Below are 22,103 nucleotides of genomic sequence, written 5' to 3'. Positions count from 1 at the left end.
ATAAATGATAGAAGTGAGTAACAACAGCATTCCAAACCAGAATTGAGTCCTTAGATCCAAATCCCCAGAGTAGGCCCAAAGGCCAGGTATTCAGTTCATCATATTACCAGGGAAAATTGCCGCAAAGTTCGCAGACACAAAGCACGTCAGCTAGGAGCAGTCTCACATGCCTTACTGTCGCAGACAGAGAAGCCCCTGGTCTACCTGGGCCAGCGTTTAAATTGTCTGAACCTCGCTCCATCATGCACCACAAGAAGCATTCTATCTGAATGCATAACCCCTTGGCATGGCAACTACTCCGTATGGGACAGTAGAGCTATGGACATAACTCAGCACATCATATTGTCTGATCATTTGTCCTGCACAGAGGCAGAGGCTAAAGAACAAGGTTCCAAATACAAGGTCAATAAAGAGGTGGTCATAGGAGGCAGAGGAGTGGCTACAGGAATGCTTCGAGTTGGCGGACTGGGCCGTGTTCAAGGACATCAGAGGATCTGAACAAATATGTCAGGGACCTTATAAAAACAGTCGTGGACAGTTGTGTCCCAACAAAATCATTCAGAGTCTTCTCCAACCAAAAGCCCTGGATGAACCAAGAGATCCGCAATGGCATTCAGGTACGGCGACTAAGTAAAGTATAGGAGGTCCAGCTGCGACCACTGGAAAGTCATCTAACATGTGAAGTGACAATTCTGGACTAAATCTGAATCACAGAAGAATGCTCAACAGCTGTGGCAGGGCTTAAATGCTGTCAGCTCTTACAAAGTGAAACCAAGCAACATAAGTGACAATAAGGTTTCACTTCTAGATGAGCTCAATGCGTTTTATGTGCGCTTTGACTGTCCAAACATGGAGGCATCTTCAAGAACTCCCAAAGCCCCTGACAACCCTGTGATTTCAGTTTCTGAGGCTGACGTGGGAACATCCTCAGGAAGGTGAACCCATGAAAAGCATCTGGCCCAGACGGGGTACCTGACCAAGTACTGAAGACCTGTGCTGATCAACTGGCCGGAGTGTCCACTGATACCTTTAACCTCTGGCTTTGGCAGTCTGAGGTACCCACCTGCTTCAAGCAGGCTTCAATAATACCGGTATCCAAGGAGTACGTGGTTACCTACCTCAATGACCATCATCCAGAAGCACTTATATCCACTGTGATAAAATATGTTGAGAAGTCGGTGATGAAATATACCAACTCCTGCCTAGGAGCAATTTGGATCCACTCCAATTTGCCTACCATCACATCAAGTGCTATTTCATTGCTTCTTCACTCAACCCTGGAATATGCAGACAGCAAAGATGCTTTCATCAGCATGCTCTTCATTGACTACAGCTCTGCATTCAGTACTATCATCCCCTCAAAACTAATCAATAAGCTCCAAGATCTTGGCCTCAATACCTCCTTGTGCAACTGGATCCATGATTTTCTCACCTGCAGACCCCAGTCAGTTTGGATTGGCAACAAAATCTCCTCCACAAAATCCATCAGCACAGGTACACCACAAGGCTGGGTGTTTAGCCTCCTGCTCTACTTGCTTTATACTTATGCCTGTGAGGCTAAGCACAGCTCTAATGCCATATTCAAGTTTGCTGACGGCACACAGTCGTTGACTGAATCAAAGGTGGTGATGAATAAGCATGTAGGAGGGAGATTGAAAATTTGGCTGAGTGGTTCCACAACAACAACAACCTTTCACTCTATGTCAGCAAGACCAAGGAGATGATTATTGATTTCAGCAGTAGGAAATTGAAGTCCATGATTCCCTGATTGGGGATCAGAGTTGGAGAGGGTCTTTAAATTCCTCGGTGTTATCAATCCAGAGGAATTGTCCAGCATGAAAGCCCCATTACAAAGAAAGCATGGCAGCACTCCTTTCTTAGAAATTTGTGAATATTCGTCATGTAATTTAAAACTTTGATGACCTTCTAGATGTGCAGCGGGGTGTATAGTGACCAGGTACATCACAGCCTGGTATACAAATACCAATGTCTTTGAATGGAAAAGCCTATATGAAGTAGTAGATACAGCTCCGTCCATCACGGTTAAAGCCCTCCCCACCACCTAGGTCACACTGTCTTCTTGTTGCTGCCATCAGGAAGAATGTATAGGAGCCTCAGGAGCCACACCACCAGGTTCAGAAATTACCCCTCAACCATCAGGCTTTTGAACCAGAGGGGATAACTTCACTCAATGTCACCCATCCCAATACTAAACTGTTCCCACAACCTATGGACCCATTTTTAAGAACTCTTCATCTCATGTTCTCAATACTTATTGTTTATTATTATTATTATGTTGCTTTTTTTTTGTTGTTTCTTTATATTTACTGTCAATGCCCACAAGAAAATGTATCTCAGGGTTGTATATGGAGGGACATATGTACTTTGCTTTGAACTTTGGAACCACAGTCCCTCTATAGACTTCTCAGTGCCCCAGTAAAGCAGCCAGCTTAATTGAAACCCCACCCAGCCCAAACATTCTCTCTTCTCCCTTCTCTCATCGGGCAGAAGCCTGAAAGTACACACCACCAGGATCAGGGTCAGCTTTGTTATCAGACTCCTGAGTGGACATCTTGTTGGATAAAATGGACTCTTGACGGCACAGTTGAGCTCGTTATGATCTTGCTCTTTATCATTTACCTGCTCTGCACTTCTTTGGTAGCTTTTAAGCTTAATTCTGCTGCATTGTTATTGGTTTACCTTATACTACCTCAATGCACTGTGTAATGACTTGATCAGTACAAACAGTATGCAAAATAAGCTTTTCACTGTATCATGGCACATCTGACAATAATAAATCAAAACTTGTAATCACCTTGGCAGTGTACTCCAGACCCCAGCCTCTTCGGCTCAAAACTACTTTCTTCCTTCTAGTTCTTTCATTTAATTCTACACTGCCTGGGATCTTGGCACCTCTGCTGTAGCTTTTATACTTGAGATCAAACTGGTGTTTTATGAAAGGTACATTACAGCTAATTTAGAAGGGCTGCTGCTAAGGATATTAAAAATTGTCTAGTTTTTCCAGGAGGGTCCCAAGACCTTTTTACATACTTTTTTTAGCTGAATCATGAGTAGCTTCTCAGTTTAAAATCTAATCCAATGAAAGGCACATAATATGGTGTATCAGGCAGATAATGTGTCAGTCCTTGAAATGATTTCAGCCCTGTGGTTCAGAGGCAATAATTCACGTTCAGCATCACTTGTGCTGTCAGGACATACCAATGCAATTCACAGTTAAAATACTTGTTAAATTCGACTCCATTAAAATGTACAAAATGCAGCTCTCAATCAATGCACAATAGTGTACAGCAAATACAAGTACAAGTTCAAGCTTATGATCATATAAACGTGTGCTGCCAAATGAAATCACAATCTTCCGGACCAATGTGCACAACACAGCACGCATAACTCACACAAAGTAATATTACCTCAAGCAAGTTCACAAATAATAACATATATTCCAGACCAACAACCTCTTTACCCCCACCCCACTATTAACTCAAGTGAATGTTCTTCACTTAAAGAGTGATGAATCTCTGAAAAGGCTAGTGGAGGCTCACCATTGAGTCTAACCAGATATTGATAGATGATTTATATATCTCTATGGAATGAAGGGATATAGAGGTAGATTGTGTTAATAGTGAAAGTTCAACAACCAGTTCTTTTGGAACATAATCTTTACTTGGTCCCTACATCAAGATGGCACCAGCGAACAATCATTCCTCAGGTGACATCTTTCAGATAGCCAAACTGTTCAATTATTCCACTTTTTCTACGCCTTCTGCTTGTTCTTTCTGTCTTGTTTGTGTTTCGGAGACTACTGGAGCCTGTGACGTGCAGTTTGAAGTTCGATCAAGTGTTCCGGAGCTCTGCTGTCCCTGGGGAGGACCACGAGCACGGGCTGCCTCTTGCAGAGCACCACAAATGGGGCACGGGGCTATGGTCGACTCCATTTCAAAGTGTTGAAGACTGAGGCATCGAAGCAGAGGCAGAGGGCATTAGTGGTGGCTCTCTACAGAGGCCACGGGTCGACAGCAGTTGCTAGCCACTGCCGACGGCGGTTGTTGCTTTTCTGTGTGTGCAATCTGTTGATTTTTTGTGTGTGGTAGAGGGGGTTGGGGGTTGGGGGTTTGGGGTTTGGTGCTGGTGTTGCTGTTTTTTTTGCAGGGCAGGACGTTGGGAGTTTGACATTGTTGTCACTGGGGTTTATTTGCGAGGGAGGGGGTTGGGGATTTGGGGTTTGTTGTTCCAGCTGCCATTTTTCATGTGGGAGATGTGTTCATATTTTTGTACAAGGGAGGGGGTTGGGGATTGGGGGGTTGCTGTCCCAGCTGCTGTTTTTCATGTGGGAGATGTGTTAGTTTTTTGTGCCAGGGAGGGGGTTGGGGGCTTGGGGTTTGTAAGTTTTGTTTCTTTTTCCTTTTCATGCGGGGGGGGGGGGATGATGTCTTTTCTTTCAATGACCCCTGTGGCTTTTCTCTATTTCATGGCGATTTAGAGCAGACAAATACCAGAGTTGTATTGTACATGCATACTTTGAAAATAAAATGTAGTTTTGAACTTTTGCTGCATTTCCTGATTTCATTCATCACAAGTATATCTTCAACTCCGCCATGTACTGTCCCAAACCTGGATGCAAAAGGAGGAGGGTTGGGCATGGGGCTACAGCCCCATCCTATAAAAACTGAGTGTTACAGAATGATCTGAAGACCTCATCCCTGGAGCAGAAAGGATCTTTCTGGGGCTACACCCCCGCCAGCCTTTCAGTCCTTCCAGGACAGGGAACTCTGGCGAGCAGCTGTTGGCACCTATGCCCCAGTAGGGATGGTTGGCTTACAAAGGAGTAGTAGTATGTCTCTTTTAGGAAACGGACAAGACCTATGCACGATATCCCAGATGCAGCCTCACTGTGGCTCTATAGAATTGCATCAATCTATTTGCAATGAAGGCCAAACTACTATTTTTCCCTATTAATTGCCTTTTGAGACTGCACAGTAAGTTACAGTAATTCATATACAAGTATACTCAAGATTCCTTTAAAACTTACATCTTTCAGTGCCTCACCCTTAAAAATTTTCTTTTTTTTTAAATAAAGTAAATGAATATGCATCTTTCCATTTTAAAGGCCTTCTGCCAAGCTCTTGTTCACTCACCCAGCCTGTCTATATCCAAGACTCCTCTCTACATATTGCTCAGTCAACACTGTCACCTAGGTTTGCATTATCAGTAATCTAGATATATTACATTGGATCCTTTCATCCAGATTAATGAAAGAGGTTAGGTATAGCTGGAGGTTACCACCATTTACTATGGTAATCTTCTGGTCACAACTTTCCAAGCCAGAAATGACACTTTTATTCCTACTGTTTTATTTTGACTATTAATTAATTCTCACTCCACACCATTAACCAGAAACTATGTGCCATAACTGTGCTTATCACCTCAGGTAACATTCAATAGAACGGTCTTCTGGAAGCATGGATGCACTCTAACAACTGGTTTCTTCTTAACTATTGTGCTGGTTTCAGTTCCAAAACAGTCCTCCAGATTTGTCAAGGAAATTTTTGTTATAAACTAATGACAACTCAACCCAGTTGCACTATTATTTTCCAACTGCCTTTGTCACTTACATCATAGGTTGTAGAATTTTTTCAAAGTGCTGGCATCAGGTTAGCTGATCCACAATTCCATGATTTTTCTCCCCTTCCCTTCTTAAATAATCAGATTACATTTACTACTTTCCAACTTGTGAGAACTGTTATAGGATCTATGAAAATTTGGATAATTGGTATGTACTCGACTTTTAAAACTATTTCTTTGAAAATCCTGGGATGAAGGTTATCAGGTGCTGGGGGCTTAGAGCTTTTAGCACAATAATTCCCACAGTTCAAGTTTACAAATGCCCATTTCTTTGTGTTCTCCATTTTCTCTAAATCTGTAGTTCTCCACCATTTTTAGGAAGTTTCTGCAGCTTCCTCCCTGAAGGCTGATCATTTCCTGAAACATTATCTATAAAACATTGAATCATACTAATGGACCACAGTGACTTCCATGATTAATTTCTCTGTCATGTTCTTATCCTGTCTCATTCATTGAAACATTAACTTTTGCTAATCTTTTCTTTCTTTGATAAAATATGGAAACAGATTGTAAAAGCTATGTTTCATTGTTTCTCACTGGCCTGCTTCTATATAAAAAAAATCTACTTCTCCTTTCCTTAACAATGTCTTGATCCCGGCCGGCTGGTGGCGCAATGGCATCGGCGCCGGACCCGGGAGTGGAGGATCCCGGGTTCGAAACCAGTCAGGTCCGCTCCCAAGTACACTTTCCATCCGTGCCGGGTTGAGTGTCGAGATTGCAACTCAACCTCGTAAAATAAAGGGAAAATACTGCGAAAATGTCTGTGTGAGGAGTGGCATGCCACACAGTCTCTCTCTCTCTCGCTCTGTGCCTTGTAAAAGCCATGAAAAAGACATCATCACAGACGCACGCACAGACTCGCACGCATGCAGGCACACACCAAAAAAAAAGTCTTGATCCTCTTTTGTTGAAACTTGAATGTTTTCCCTATCTTCAAATTACTGCTTCTGGAAAAAACACAAGACGTTTCCTTTAGTTCAGTACCATCCTTGATTACTCTTCATAGCCAAAGCTAGATCACTTTTCCTGTTATTTTGTTTTGCCTTGAAAGAAATGTATATGATTTTAAAACCACAAGTCAACTCCTTAAAACTTACCTATTGTTAGGTTACTATCATACCTTTTGATTTAGTTTCAAAGGACTCAAAGTATATTTATTATCAAATTATGTATGCAGTGTACAACCGTGAGATTAGTCTTCCCACAAACAGTAATGAAACAAAGAAAACCACAGAACACTAAGAAAAACATCAAACAATTCCATGCAAATGGCAACTAAAAGAATGAACATTAACATAGAATATAAAACACAAAAACAAAAGAGTCCATATTCAGTTCAGCTCAGCGTTTATCCTTTGATTCAAAGCCCCAAAAAACACATCATAATGTGAACAACAGTCCAGTCCACAAATCGTGGATATTAAATCTTGCTCCGGCACCATCCTCCGACAGCATCGAGGGAGGAGTGATCATTTGAACGCAGGGACCTTCCTTTAACAGCAGCGAATGAGAGAGACAGAGACACACTGTCACATGCAGACACCTTCTTTGGCAGCAGCAAGGGGATGGTAGATAGCGCTGAACACTCGCTTCCCTTTGCCATGCACCTCAATATTTTCAATTCTTTTTGAGGCTTTAATCAGTGAGATCAGTAAGAAATGGAGTCGATCATGGGCCCTTGTTCCACCTCCAAGCTTCCTGGCCTCTAGTGTCCCTGAACCCTCTTGGAGACAGCAAAGTGCCAGATTGCTTAATTGGCCCAAAAACCCATCAAACTGTAGATCACAGGCTCCAAAAGTACCAGAACGAAATTTGATTTGAAAGAAAAAGAAAATGTAGAAGTGAAAGCAGCAGTTTTGTGGACCATCTTGAGGATGTCACCCGTGGTAGTGTTGTTCGCTGGCACCATCTTTGTCAAGTTCTATCTACCGAAGGTAGCACACTCCTTCATAGTTTGAGCAACACACACAAAATGCTAGAAAAGCTCAGCAAGTGAGACAGCATCATGGAGGGGAATAAACAGTCAACATTTTAAGCTGAGTCCCTTCATCAGGAATGGAAAGGAAGGGGCACGGAAGCTGGAACTCCAAAACTTACTTTATTCAGGTACAATAACTTGGTTTCAACTGAACTAAATTACTATCCAATTTCATTAAAAAGTAGTGGGTTTTTGTGCATGTAGTTCATTAATACCTGTGCCTGTACCCAAGGAATTCAAAGCCCTTCCCCCTGTACCATCTTTTTAGCATGTCTGTTCTCCTATTTCTATACCCAGTGTATCTGAAGATTGCCAGACTTAACGTCCTGCTTCGGAATTCCTTTTCTAACTTCTTGAAATCTTCCTGCAGGATATCATCCTTTTTTAAAAAAAATCAGTGTCATTAGTACTGAAATGGACTTTCGGCAGTTCACCCTCTCTGAAACTTCATGCAGCCATTCAATAACATGATATCTTCATCTCTAGCACTGGGAGGAATACACGATCGCAGAATTATGCCTGCAGAAATGCTGATCGATAGAATATACCACCCTCAAAGCATAGAATCCCCTGCAACTATTCACCTCCTAATCTTTACCCTCTCATAGAAAGTTGAGCCACTCAATGTAGCCTTAGCTCTTCCTTGGAATCTCCTAGAAGACCTGTCTATTTTTATTTCCTCCATCTGTTCTATCTCTGCCAGTACTCCAGTTGCAGGTTGGAAGTTTCCCAAAACATTACACACAAACTACTTGAACACACTGATAGATCATAGTGACCTCAGCTGCCGCTCAAGCTTCCAAGCCCCTGATAATCCAGTTCCTTCCTTCAGCTGTATATATTCATCAAATTAATTTCCCCATAAAAATTATTAAAACTATTAGTATTACATTATTTACTGTTTTATGTACCCTAAACAAAATTTTATGAATCCCTGGCTTTTTGTTTAAAGCAGTTTCCTTTTCCCATGTTCCTTCTAAACTCTCTGGGGCTCTGTCTCCTGCACTTCATTCAAGAACACAACACAGCACAGGATCAGACCCCTCAGCCCATGATGCATGCGCCCCCCCCATGATGTCAATCAAAACTAACAGCCTATATTCCTCCACTCCCTGTCAGTTCATGTGCCTGTTTAAATGCCTCCTAAAGATTGTTATTGTATCTGCTGCCACTGCTTCTCATGGTAGTATACACCAGACACTTATTGTTGTCTCAACGATTTGCCTTGTAAATCTCAATTAAACTTAACTCTCCCACCTTACCTTATAAGCTGCAATTGAAATTACACAACTAACGTTCATTTGCCCTAAGTGGGGACCAAAAGCAGACTTCAATGATAAATGCACAGAACCCTAACCACTAAACCACAAGAAACTGTAACAAGTTTTTTTTTCTAAAGAATGACAATGGCCTAGATGAAATAGAGAGAATTTAACAGGCAAATTAGTGTTGAAAAGGAAGAGATTAGTACTTGCACAAAAGAGCAACCTATAATGTCAGTTACTTTCTGTGCCAATGAGGGAAGTAATTTGGGTAACAGCCGATCATAGATCGGCAAGAAGTTTGTTCTGGACACAAGATCACAAGCTGGCCCAATCAGGCAAAATTCAAAAGAAGCTGGAGGGAGATGACTTTTTGTTGGAGGAGTTACAGGATGTCCTGCTCTACAGACTCAACAGCTCTGAAACTTTGACTCTCACCCACAAATACGTCTAACACCCCCTGCCCTTTTCCCCAATTAGCTTCGAGATAAAAATATCTACACCTATAAGTTCTTCTTCATTTATGGATGGTTGAGCATGCTGTGGAGTAGGGGAAAGCAGGACAAGTGCAATGTAATGTATTCTGGTCAACTTTTCAAACTATGTTTAACTATAGCAGGCCTTTCAGATTTGGAACAGGTTCAGGTACAGGAACCCATGCTATGGGCAGAACAAAATTACGAAGCTGAAAAGCCCTGCTATCTGAACAAGTGCACTGATTCAGGTTGGGAAATCATTAAGGTTAAAGAGAACAGGAAAGAAGGCAGTAATGACAAAAAGGTTCATCACGCAGTACTTTAACGTTATATAGATTGTCCCAGGAAGAAATCTGCCACTTCAAAGTTTCCAATTAGAATCAGGTTTGATAAACAACAGAGTGCATAGCCAAGAGAGACTGTAACTACTAACTCTATGAATACAATCCACAGTGTTTGCTGAAAGCAAAAAAAAAAATTAAACAGCACCTGATATATTATAAGCCAACTACTGGACAGTGAACTTCTGTGATAGCAGTTTTACTATTGGTCATTGACATCATGCGCCCTGTCCTATGACATAGGTGATCTTCTCACCATGATTGTTTTTGGCAAATTTTTCTACAGAAGTGGTTTGCCATTGCCTTCTTCCGGGCAGTGTCTCTACAAGACGGGTGACCGCAGTCAGTATCAATACTCTTCAGAGATTGTCAACCTGGCGTTAGTGGTCGCACAACCAGGATTTGGGATATGCACCAACTGCTCACCTTGACCAAAGGTGACCTGCAGGCTAGCAGAGGGAAGGAGTGCCTTGCACCTTCTTCGGTACAGACCCCGTCCAAATTGACACTGACACTGAATCATTGACACTACTCCCAAATTAGACCGAGCCACAAGCTATCTATGTCCACATCTAAAACATGCTTTAAAAAGTGCATCTGCTGACATGCCTGTACCAAAGGTTTTTAACGTGCAAATGTGTCAGAAACCGGAAGCAATCAACACTGGAACTAGACGTTGAAACAATGGTCCTTACAGGCAAAACGCTAAATAAATGTCAGCTAACACGCACGTTCAACTCAGTCTGCCAGTTCTTTTATCTGAGCTTGCAACAGATGTCTGCATAGGAACACCGGCTATTAGATACACACTAACCTTGTTTGAGACGAAAAAGCGTTCTTTCGAGTTTGTCGAAGCGATTTAAGTGAAGAATTCGAACTTGTTTAGGATGCTGCATGTTTCAATGTTAAACGTAACTGTTTCTCCCCAGCAGAAAGTAAACAAGGTTAAATCAGCAACCCCTAAAAACACACATAAAATGGACAGTATGTCAAATGGACGATTCCCTACCATAAACATTGTAACATTATAAACACCAGCGGAGTAGGCGAAAAGCAAGGAAAGACTGTTACATTGAACGGCAGCAACACCAGCCCCAGCTACGCTCAACTAATTTCCTCCCAAAGGGCCGTTGGCTTGAGAAACGTTAAATTAACAGCGAGCTGGATTCAGTAACAGCCACTGGTTGATTGGTGCAGGCGCAGTAGGTTAACATTATCACTCAAACCACTGACTTCATGGCTACTGCGATCTACAGGGGGAGCGATCACTCCCCATCGCAGCCTCTGTGGGACAGTTTGTACGAATATAAATATAGGAGATTCTGCAGATTCAAACATTCAGAAATTATCAACGTATGTATGCAGCTTACACCCCTGAGATTCGATGCTGGAAATCCAGAGTAATATACACAAAAATGCTGAACTCAAAAGGTCAGACAGCATCTATAGACAGGAAAAAACAGACCGTTTGCCTGTCTCAGCCCGGAACTTCGACTGTTTTCTATTTTCCATGGATGCTGCCTGACCTGCCGAGTTCCTCTAGCACTTCTTGTGTGTGTTGCTCTGGATTTCCAGCAACTGCAGATTTTCTCGTGTTTGTGACCTGCTGACTTCCTCCAGCACTGTGTGTGTATCGTTCTGTACGACCACACCGCTGAATTGTGGACAACTCCCACCAATCCCTTACACCCACTCGGGCTCTCTCTATCTTCTGACCCCCTCCAGTACACCCTAATCCAATACTCATCATGAGATCTTTCTCTACCCTCTGACATGCCCCATACTAATCCCGAGCCTTCTAAATCTCCTGACCCCCTCAACTCATATCGACTTCTCAGTATACCCCTGAATCAATCAATAGTCATTCGCGGTTCAATCTATTCTCTGACCATCGCTTCCCACCCTTACCCAACACCGGGCTCTCTCTACCCTCTAATTTCCAAGTGCATCCCTCCCCAGCTCTCTGATTCCCTCTCACACACTCATCACGGGCTCTTTCTACCCTTTGATCCTCTTTATCTGCCTCCCACCGTATTCACCCAGGGTTCTCTTTGCTCGCTATCCCTCTTTTGTCATGCCTGTATTTTACTACAGTCACAAAACAAATTTCACGACTGTCAGTGGAAATAAACTCGATTCTGATACACCCTCAGACTCGAGCTCTCTGATCCCCGCGTCCTTCGGCTTCTCTAGCACCTGCCAATGCCCCCACCTCCCGGACTTCCTCCCTCTCCATTGCCCCCCACCCCTCACTCCCAGTTCTGACCCGCCCAGTTCTTGCCATTGACCCAGTTCTCTCTGCTCTCTCCAGATACCTTCCCGTTGCCACCTCAGATAATCCCGCTCTGACCCTCAAAGTCACCCAAAACCAACGCCTGACCTGGGCCAAATCTCTCAATCCACCGTCCCGGGTCCCCAGCTCAGCCCCGGCCGCTCGGGTCTGGGATTACGCCTCTAGCAGCACCTCCTCTGCAAGAACAGGACCTGTCTCTCAGTTGTCGCCTCCTCGGATGAAGCTGACTCCTGAGCAACAGGAAGGGAGGCTGGTGCAACACCGGGTACGTTCTACCCAGTCAGATAGACCCGATGCCCCACTCAGGCCTAGAGAAGGGCGAGCGCCGCCATGTTTATGCGGGGCAGAAAAAGGCTCCGCCCACTAACCTGCAGTCATAGCTTCAGAATCTAAAGTTCAGACATTGCTCGCTCCAGCTGCTGTCCTTTTTCTCTACTCGGCTGTTTCCCATTTCCCACAACTTGGCATCTTTTGTAGTGAAATGTAATGCGGCTCCCCCACTCTCACTGTGGGCCAGTCTACTGTGATGTCACTGTTGTAACATCATGACTGTAAATTGCGATTGATGAAGGTCACATTTATTAGGGGCTTTACAGTGCAGAATTACATTGATATTGCAGCATGGTAATAATTACTTGGCGGCTGAGCAATTTCCAAGGGACAAATGTAGCACCCATATCATCAAAGTAGGGAGGAAATGCGCAAACTGTGCACAATTCTGATAATGTGGCTTTCTAAGGCTTCAAAATCTCGATCTCAAGTCTGCCACTACAGTTTTTAAGATTAGGTGGAGACCTGACATGAAGTGAAAGAGTAGTTTTTTTTTAAGCTGCATATGTTAAAAGCCTGAAGTAAAAACAGAAATACAGGAGATATTTAGGTCAGACTGTATCTGCAGAGAGGGAAGCATCTTAGCCAAACACAAACACAAAATGCTGGAGGAAGTCAGCAGGTCAGACACATCTATGGGCGGGAGTAAACAGTCGACGTTTCGGGCGGAGATCTTTCATCAGGACGGATAAGGAAAGGGGAAGAAGCCTGAAAAAGATGGTAAGGGGAGGGGAAGAAGTACAAGATGCAGGGGTGAAAGTGAAGCCAGGTGCAGGGAAGGTTGGGTTGCTGGGGGACGGGGTGGGGGTGATGAAGTAAGAAATTGGGAGGTGATAAGTGTTCTTGTAAATTTAAAAGCGCTTGCAGACCAACATAAGGTATATTAGTGCCACTTACCAAGGTAGAGTGTGGAGTAAGAAGAGAGGAAGAATACCCACTAACCCCCCCATCCCAAATAACATCAATAGGTCTATTGCTTTTCAGAATGTCAAACACGCAGTTATATACATTACGATGGCAGAGATATCCTAACAAACTTTCCATGTTAAACTGTGTCTGTCCCAAAGATCTTAATTTAGCAATTAGACCTTACCTTTGCACCTTGTAGGAACTTCATTCAAACAATATATGCTGCACCGTTTCTTGACAAGTGCGCTCCCTACAAATGCCTCCATCGTGCTTATTACTTCTGAACAGGGAATTAGTCAATGGAGTATGTTGAATAAGTACACATGTAAGTATAACTTCTTTCCTTTTATACCCATCTCCCAGTTGAGTTCCCATTGCCTCCTGAATTTTATATAAATGCCATCCTTTCTTCTTATCCCAACTTTGTTACCACCATGTTCAAACGACTTTTTAATTATGGCTTTCACCTCCCCTTTATGGAAAGCCACCACTACATTTTCAAATGTACATTCTTGGTTTTAAGTGATTGCCTGGCTAGAATGTCTGCCACCTTGCCACCTTGTTTTCTTCAACCTCAACATAGACTTTGTCTGATAATCTTCTCTTAATAGTCACCTGAAACATTGGAACATAAACAGAAATACCTGAGTAACCTGTCACTGGAACCCTTGAAAGTGTGGAAGAAAAATAGTAGGACATTGTGACGAACGTTAAGGGGTTAATGACCTTCTTCTTGTATGTGAATTCAAAGTCTGTAATCACTTATCTGCAACTAATGTACACTGTGTGACTGAAATGTGCTTTGTAGACAGGATGGGAAAATAACTATGTCTGTGCTTCCTTGTTCTAAGAATCATCACATGTCTGCGCTTGGGAAAGCCTGAGATACTGTCCTGAGAACTAACACTTAAGAAAATGTATAATCGCTCAAGGACATATGGTGCAACTTCGCTATTCTAATGAGTTGTAGTTGAAGTTCCCTCCTTTTTCAGATTTAAGCGCTTCTTGTCACGTACGCCTGGGGTATAAATAAGAGTGTAATCCATTGTTGAGCAGGGCTACGGAGCTCCATTTAGCAGTCTGAGCTCTCGATGATACCATGTAATAAAATCCTTTAGTCTGGAGCAATTCTCTGAGTCGGCCTGATCTATTCTGTCTGCTGCTCCTGAGATTTTTTTTCCGCAACAGAAAGATCTATATAAATATGCAAGAAGCCATAATATCTGCCTTGCATATATTGCTGAACTTCCTGTGCCACTATTTAGAATCAATCTTCATCTTGATCTTTTCTTGAAGACTTCAATCAACCACAGGTAAAACCATAGAGGAGTGACCGAAAGGGCTACACTGGGAACATATTCCACATTCTTGCCATGCCCTCTTCTAGTTGCTGCTATCGGGAAGAAGGTACAGGAGCCTCAGGACCGACACCTGTTCAGGAACAGTTATAACCCCTCAACCATCACGTTCTTGAACCAGAGGGAATAAATTCACTCAACTTCACCTGTCCCATCATAAACTTCTCCCTCAACTTATGGACTTAATATTTATTCATCTATCTATTTATTTATTTAGCATTTGCACAGTTTGTTCGTTCTGCACCTATGTTGTTTGTCCATCCTGTTGGGTACGCTCTTTCACTGAAGCTATTAAGTTTCTTGGATATTATGAGTATGCCCACTTGAAAATGAATCTCTGGGTAGTATATGGTAACATATACAGGTAAGCACTTAGATAATAAATTTATTTTGAACGTTAAACAACCCCAAATTTTGTGTCCACTCATTTCCCATCCACTAAAACTGAAGACCTTACAAATGCAGGGCTCCCAGTGCTCTACTAATGTTGCCATTATTGGATGACCAACTTTATATCCTCTTTGTTAACCCAATTATCTATTGTTAACTGTAAACTGTGTAGATGTAAAGATATTCCATTTCTACCAGTAATGCTGAACTTGGGGATGATTTAATAGCACCACAACATAATCTCAAAGGTTGAGCTTGAACTTTATCTAGGGGCTTTAAGACTGTTGGTGAGGCTGACCCAAAAACGAAACATCCATAGTCTGAATAAAGCAGTATACATTTGATTAAGTGACCTTGCACCCCATCACATCCAAATAAGCACCTGAGCACATTAAGGGCTTTACTATACATCTCTAGAATTCTATTCATATACACCTTCCATGTTACTCTTGCGTCCGTCCACGTACTTAGAAACTTTACTACTGACTCTTGTTTACGAGATTTAACAAAGAACTTGAGGTCAATTGTAGGTAACACACACAAAATTCTGGAGGAATTCGGCAAAGTTTCTCCAGCATTTTGTCTGCATTACTTGAATTTCTAGTATCTGCAGATCTTCGCTTGTTTGTGAACAATTGTGGGTGTAATGTTCCTTTTAGAAAAACAAATAACCTGAGTCTCTTCAACAGATCATTAAAACCCCCACCGACGTCCCCATTCTTCTACTTCATTAATAGCTGCCTGCATTTTCCTAACTATAATCCTGCTTCTCTTCCACACCACACTATTGTCAGGATATAACAATTTAGAATTGTTTGAGCCAACATTTTAAAAAATCATTAATTAAGGTCATAGGTGGAAGAGGTAAAAGGCTGAAGAAAAAGGAATGTGGTAGGAGAGAAGAGTGGACTACGGGAGAAAGGGAAGGAGGTGTAGCACAAGAGAGAGGTAATAGGCGGGTGAAGGGAAGGGAGGGGATACAAGGGGAATCAGAATGGGGAATTGTAAAATAGAGAAAGGAGTTGGGGAAAATTACTGGAATATAGATAAATCAATGTCTGGGAAATGGAAGAGATGCATGTGAAGACAGCAACGATGGTAGAGAAAGTTAACCCCAATTTTTTAAAGAAGGAGGATAGGTCAGATGTTTTGGAATGGGAAACCTCATCCTGAGAAATGATGCAACAGAGATGGAGGAAATGTGAAAAGGGAACAGCAATTTTACAAGTGACAGGGTGGGAAGAGGTATAGTGATGATAGCTATGAGAGTCGGTAGGTTTATAAAAGATATCAGTAGACAGTCTGTCTCCAGAAAGACTGAAAAAAGGGAGAGAAGTATAACTTACAGAGATAGACACAGAGAAAGACCTAGTAAATTTGAGAGCAGGATGGAATTTGGAGGTAAATTGATGGCGAGCTCAACAGGGATTCAGGAAGCAACACCAATGCAGTTGTCATATAGGGCAAAGAGTTGAGGTTTATCAGTGTAGGCTTGGAACATGGACATTCCCATAGCTGCCAAAAAGGCACACATAACTGGGGCCCATTTGGACACTTACAACTTGAATTTACTTTGGAACATCTGGACAGCAAAGATGTATACATCAGGATGTTCTTTATTGATTACGGCACAACACTTAGTACCATCACTCCCTCAAAACTAATCAGTAAGTTCCAAGACCTTGGCCTCAATACCACATAGTGCAATTGGATCCTGGATTTCCTCACTTGTAGACCCCTATCAGTTCAGATTGGCAGAAACATCCCCTCCACGATCTCCATCATAACAGGTGCACCACAGGGCTGTGAGCATAGACCGCTGCTCCATTTGCTTTACACTTATGACTGTGTGGCTAAGCACAGCTCCAAAACCATATTCAAGTTTGCTGATGACACCACTGTTGTGGGCTGTGTCAAAGGTGGTGGGATAAATCAGCATACAAGAGGGAGATTGAAAATTTGGCTGAGCGGTGTTATAACAATAACCTCTCACCCAATGTCAGCAAGCTGATTGTAGGCTTCAGGAGAGGGAAACCAGAGGGCCATGAGCCAATCCTCATTGGAAGATCAAAGGTGGAGAGGGTTAGTAACTTTAAATTGCTGGGTGTCACTATTTCAGAGGATCTATCCTGTACCCAGCATGTAAATGCAATTGTGAAGAAAGCATGACAGTGCCTCTACTTCCCTAGAAGTCTGTGGAGATTCGGCATGACATCAAAAACTTTGACAAACTCTATGGATGTGTGGTGGAGAGTATATTGACTAGCTGAATCATGGCCTGGTATGGAAAGACCAATGCGTTTGAATGGAAAATCCTACAAAAGGTAGTGGATTCGGCCCAGTACATCACGGATAAAGTCCTCCCAACTATTGAGCACATCTACATGAAACGCTGTCAGAGGAAAGTAGCATCCATCATCAGAGATCCTCACCACCCAGGCCAAGTTCTTTTCTCACTGATGCCATCAGATATAAGAGCATTAGGACTTGCACTACCAGGTTCAAGCACAGTTACTACCCTACCCCCGAACCATCAGATTTTTTAAAAAAAGGGGATAACTGCACTCACGCCCATCCATTGAATGATCCCATAACCAATTATCTCACTTTAAGGGCTCTTTATCTTGTTATTGCATGTTCTCATTATTTTTTGCTATTTAATTATATTTGCATTTGCACTGTTGTCTTCTGTATCCTATTTGATCTTTCATTGATCGTGTTTTAGTTACTATTCTATAGATTTGCTGAGTATGCCCGTAGGAAAGTGATTCTCAGGGTGACATATATGCACCCTGATAATAACATTTATTTTAACTTTGAACTGGGGGAGGAGCTGAAAGAGAAATTGTTGAATGCAAGGGCGGTTCCACCAGAAGGAGGAGGGGAACTGGTTAGGGCTATTGTCTAGAAAGAAGCAAAGAGCTTTAAGGCCTTCTTGACGGGACATAGAAGTGTAGAGGGATTGGATATCCATGGTGAAAATTTGGTGAGCAGGGCCAGGGATCTGAAAGTGGTGGATTGATCGAGAGCATGCGAAGTGTCACAGGTTTCAAACATCCAGTTTAGATGTTTGTTTGCATCAAAGGCTCTGAAGATATTCCCGGTTATTTTCATTCTTTACTGGACATTACAGATATCAGAAGGATATTGGAAGATTAAGTGGCTGGGAGAGAAGCTGGCATATGTTGTCTCATGTGGGAGAAAAATTAAGTTGTTCATCTTAGAAGGAACTACAAAGAACAAGTGGAACAAAACTGTTGAAAGCTGCAGGTAGAATTATTTAGGGAGTCCTTGTTAATAAAATACAGAAAGCTAACACACTAATGCAACTGGTAATAAGGAGAGCTAACATCCCATAAGCTTTCATAACTACCCTATCTACCTGTGAGGCAACTTTCAGGGATCTGTGGACATGTACCCCCAGATCCTTCTGCTCCTCCACACTACCAGGTATCCTGCCATTTACTTTGTACTCTGCCTTGGAGTTTGTCCTTCCAAAGTGTACTGCCTCACACTTTTCCGGGTTGAACTCTACCTGCCACTTCTCAGCCCACTTCTGCATCCTATCAATGTTTCTCTGCAATCTTCGACAATCCTCTACACTACCCACAACACCACCAACCTTTGTGTCGTCTGCAAACTTGCCAACCCACCCTTCTACCCCCACATCCAGATCGTTGATAAAAATCACGAAAAGTAGAGGTCCCAAAACTGATCCTTGTGGGACACCACTAGTCACAACCCTCCAATACGAATGTACTCCCTCCACCATGACACTTTGTTTTCTGCAGGCAAGCCAATTCTGAATCCACCTGGCCAAACTTCCCTGGATCCCATACCTTCTGACTTTCTGAATAAGCCTACCATGTGGAACCTTGTCAAATGCCTTACTAAAATCCATGTAAATCACATCCACTGCACTACCCTCATCTATATGCCTGATCACCTCCTCAAAGAACTCTATCAGGCTTGTTAGACATGATCTGCCCTTCACAAAGCCATGCTGACTGTCCCTGATCAGTCCCTGATCGAGCAACTCACTGATGGGATAGTCCTGCAGCATTTGATGTTATTAGAATCATAGAAACATAGAAACATAGAAAATAGGTGCAGGAGTAGGCCATTCGGCCCTTCGAGCCTGCACCGCCATTCAGTATGATCATGGCTGATCATCCAACTCAGAACCCTGTACCAGCCTTCCCTCCATACCCTCTGATCCCTTTAGCCACAAGGGCCATATCTATCTCCCTCTTAAATATAGCCAATGAACTGGCCTCAACTGTTTCCTGTGGCAGAGAATTCCACAGATTCACCACTCTCTGTGTGAAGAAGTTTTTCCTAATCTCGGTCCTAATAGGCTTCCCCTTTATCCTCAAACTGTGACCCCTCGTTCTGGACTTCCCCAACATCGGGAACAATCTTCCTGCATCTAGCCTGTCCAATCTCTTTAGGATTTTATACGTTTCAATCAGATCCCCCCTCAATCTTCTAAATCCCAACGAGTATAAGCCTAGTTCATCCAGTCTTTCATCATATGAAAGTCCTGCCATCCCAGAAATCAATCTGGTGAACCTTCTTTGTACTTCCTCAATGGCAAGGATGTCTTTCCTCAGATTAGGGGACCAAAACTGCACCCAATACTCCAGGTGTGGTCTCACCAAGGCCTTGTACAACTGCAGTAGTACCTCCCTGCTCCTGTACTCGAATCCTCTTGCTATAAATGCCAGCATACCATTCGCCTTTTTCACCGCCTGCTGTACCTGCATGCCCACTTTCAATGACTGGTGTATAATGACACCCAGGTCTCGTTGCACCTCCCCTTTTCCTAATGCTGCTTGTCAGTACCTTCAGTTGAACTTTGTCTTTTTGTATGTTTTCCACCAGCCGTCAGTCTGTGGTGCCAAAGGCTGAAATAGATTTCTAATCAATAAGGCAATCAAGACTTATGGGGAAAGAGCAGAAAGGGAACTTGAGGAATGTCAGATGAATCATGATTACTGGGGCAGACTTAAGCAGCTGAAAGTCCTAATTCTGTTCCTACTCCTATTCCTTATTGTTTTATGGTATAGGCTATACAGCCCTACTTGATTATGCTGCTTCTATCTTCCATATAAGTAGCAATCCACACCTAATCCCAGGTATCTTCTCTATTCCTGTATGATATTTCTATATTTTTACACTATATTGGCTATTTTAGTCATAAATTCAGCAGTTCATTTCTCAGAACCATAGCTGTGTAAAGTGAGTTTCTTTTTGGTCTCTCTTTCTCAAATCTCATATCAAAATGAATAGGATATAAAAAAACAGGCTATTTGAACAAAGAGATGCACCATATAGTTTATATTCCACATAAGTAATCTCCCACTCTATTTACCCTTTGTGCTATCTAATCTATGTCAATAGAGAAATGTGTTTCTGCATTCAGATTGGTTACTCTGTTACCTTCTGCTTTGGCAGCAATGATTTCATTAAAACTCTTACACATTTTCAAGTTCGTTTCAAGTTTAAATTTAATTGTTATTCAACCATACATGAATATAGTCAAATGAAACAGAGTTCCTCCAGGGCCAAGTTGCAAAATGCATTATAAATAGCACACTGCACGTAGTACATAGCACATAGTGCAAATAGAACATATGGTTATGATTTCAAGAAAACATGTAGTCACAAAGAAAAAAAATAATATAGCCCAAGTGGGGAGGGTTTAAACTAGATTTGCAGGGGGATGGGAACCAGAGTACCAGAGCAGATAGTGGAGTGGGGATGAAAATAAATGATGTTAAAAGTTCATGCAAAGTCACAAATAGAGGGGTTGTATGTGGTGGTAATAATCTTCTGTGGTGTGTCTATTTCAATGTAAGGAGTATTGTGGGGAAGGCTGATGAGCTGAGGGTGTGAATTGACACATGGAATTTCGACATTATAGCCATTAGTGAAACTTGGCTGCAGGAGGGGCAGGACTGGCAGTTTGAAGTTCCAGGGTTCCGATGTTTCAGACGTGAAAGAGGCAGAGGAATGAAGGGTGGTGGGGCGGCATTGCTAGTCAGGGAAAATGTTACAGCAGTGCTCAGGCAGGACAGATTAGAGGGCTTGTCTACCGAGGCCATATGGGTGGAGCTGAGAAACAGGAAAGGTATCACCACATTAATGGGGTTGTATTATAGACCACCCAATAGTCAGCAAGAATTGGAGGAGCAAATCTGCAGACAACTGCAGGAAACATAAAGTTGTGATAGTAGGGGATTTTAATTTTCCACAGATTGATTGGGATTCCCATACTATTAAAGGTCTAGACGGGTTAGAGTTTGTAAAATGTGTTCAGGAAAGTTTTCTAAATCAATATGTAGAGGTACCAACTAGAGAGGATGCAATATTAGAGTTAGGACAGATGACGGAAGTGTGTGTAGGGGAACACTTTGGTTCCAGTGATCATAACACCATTAGTTTCAACTTGGTCATGGATAAAGATAGATCTGGTCCTCGAGTTGAGGTTCTAAGCTGGAAAAAGGCCAAATTTGAAGAAATGAGAAAGGATCTAAAAAGCATGGATTGGGACAGTTTGTTCTCTGGCAAGGATGTGATTGGTAAGTGGGAGGCCTTCAAAGGAGAAATTTTGAGAGTGGAGAGTTTGTATGTTCCTGTCAGGATTAAAGGCAAAATGAATAAGAATAAGGAACCTTGGTTCTCAAGGGATATTGGAACTCTGATAAGGAAGAAGAGAGAGATGTATAGGAAATGGAGCAAATAAGGTGCTTGAGGAGTATAAAAAGTGAAAAAAAAACTTAAGAAAGAAATTAGGAGGGCTAAAAGAAGACATGAGGTTGCTTTGGCAGTCAAGGTGAAGGATAATCCAAAGAGCTTCTGCAGGTACATTAAGAGCAAAAGGATAGTAAGGGCTAAAATTGGTCCTCTTGAAGATCAGAGTGGTCGGCTATGTATGGAACCAAAAGAAATGGGGGAGATCTTAAATGGTTTTTTTTTGCGTCTGTATTTACTAAGGAAACTGGCATGGATTCAATGGAAATAAGGCAAACAAGTAGTGAGGTCATGGAACCTATACAGATTAAGGAGGAGGAGGTGCTTACTATCTTGAGGCAAATCAGAGTAGATAAACCCCCAGCACCTG

General features: G+C 42.4%; 2 protein-coding genes across 4 annotated transcripts in view; one reads left to right on the top strand and one right to left on the bottom strand.

Moving 5' to 3' along the window:
• The window catches only part of LOC140205810 (glycogen debranching enzyme-like), a 99,242-nt gene extending 86,923 nt beyond the window's left edge, over nt 1–12,319 (bottom strand). For 2 of the 3 annotated variants that reach the window (XM_072273521.1, XM_072273523.1), the window contains exons 1-2: nt 12,078–12,319; nt 10,512–10,657 (exon numbers count right to left, since the gene is read on the bottom strand). In XM_072273521.1, the coding sequence (XP_072129622.1) occupies nt 10,512–10,593 (82 nt within the window). In that variant the 5' untranslated portion in view covers nt 10,594–10,657; nt 12,078–12,319. Of the gene's footprint in view, nt 1–10,511; nt 10,658–10,768; nt 10,873–12,077 lie in introns of those variants that run through there. The other variant, XM_072273522.1, reaches the window with a different exon arrangement.
• A 639-nt stretch (nt 12,320–12,958) lies between these two features.
• frrs1b (ferric-chelate reductase 1b) overlaps nt 12,959–22,103 on the top strand; it is a 72,841-nt gene continuing 63,696 nt past the window's right edge. Inside the window, exon 1 of the mRNA XM_072274609.1 lies at nt 12,959–13,040. The gene's annotated coding sequence lies outside the window, so the exon portion shown is untranslated. The remainder of the gene's footprint in view (nt 13,041–22,103) is intronic.

Source organism: Mobula birostris, chromosome 12 (assembly GCF_030028105.1).
Source record: "Mobula birostris isolate sMobBir1 chromosome 12, sMobBir1.hap1, whole genome shotgun sequence".
In the NCBI taxonomy this organism is placed as follows: domain Eukaryota; kingdom Metazoa; phylum Chordata; class Chondrichthyes; order Myliobatiformes; family Myliobatidae; genus Mobula; species Mobula birostris.
The sequence above is the reverse complement of the archived record's forward strand: the minus strand, read 5'-3'. Positions and strand labels throughout refer to the sequence as shown.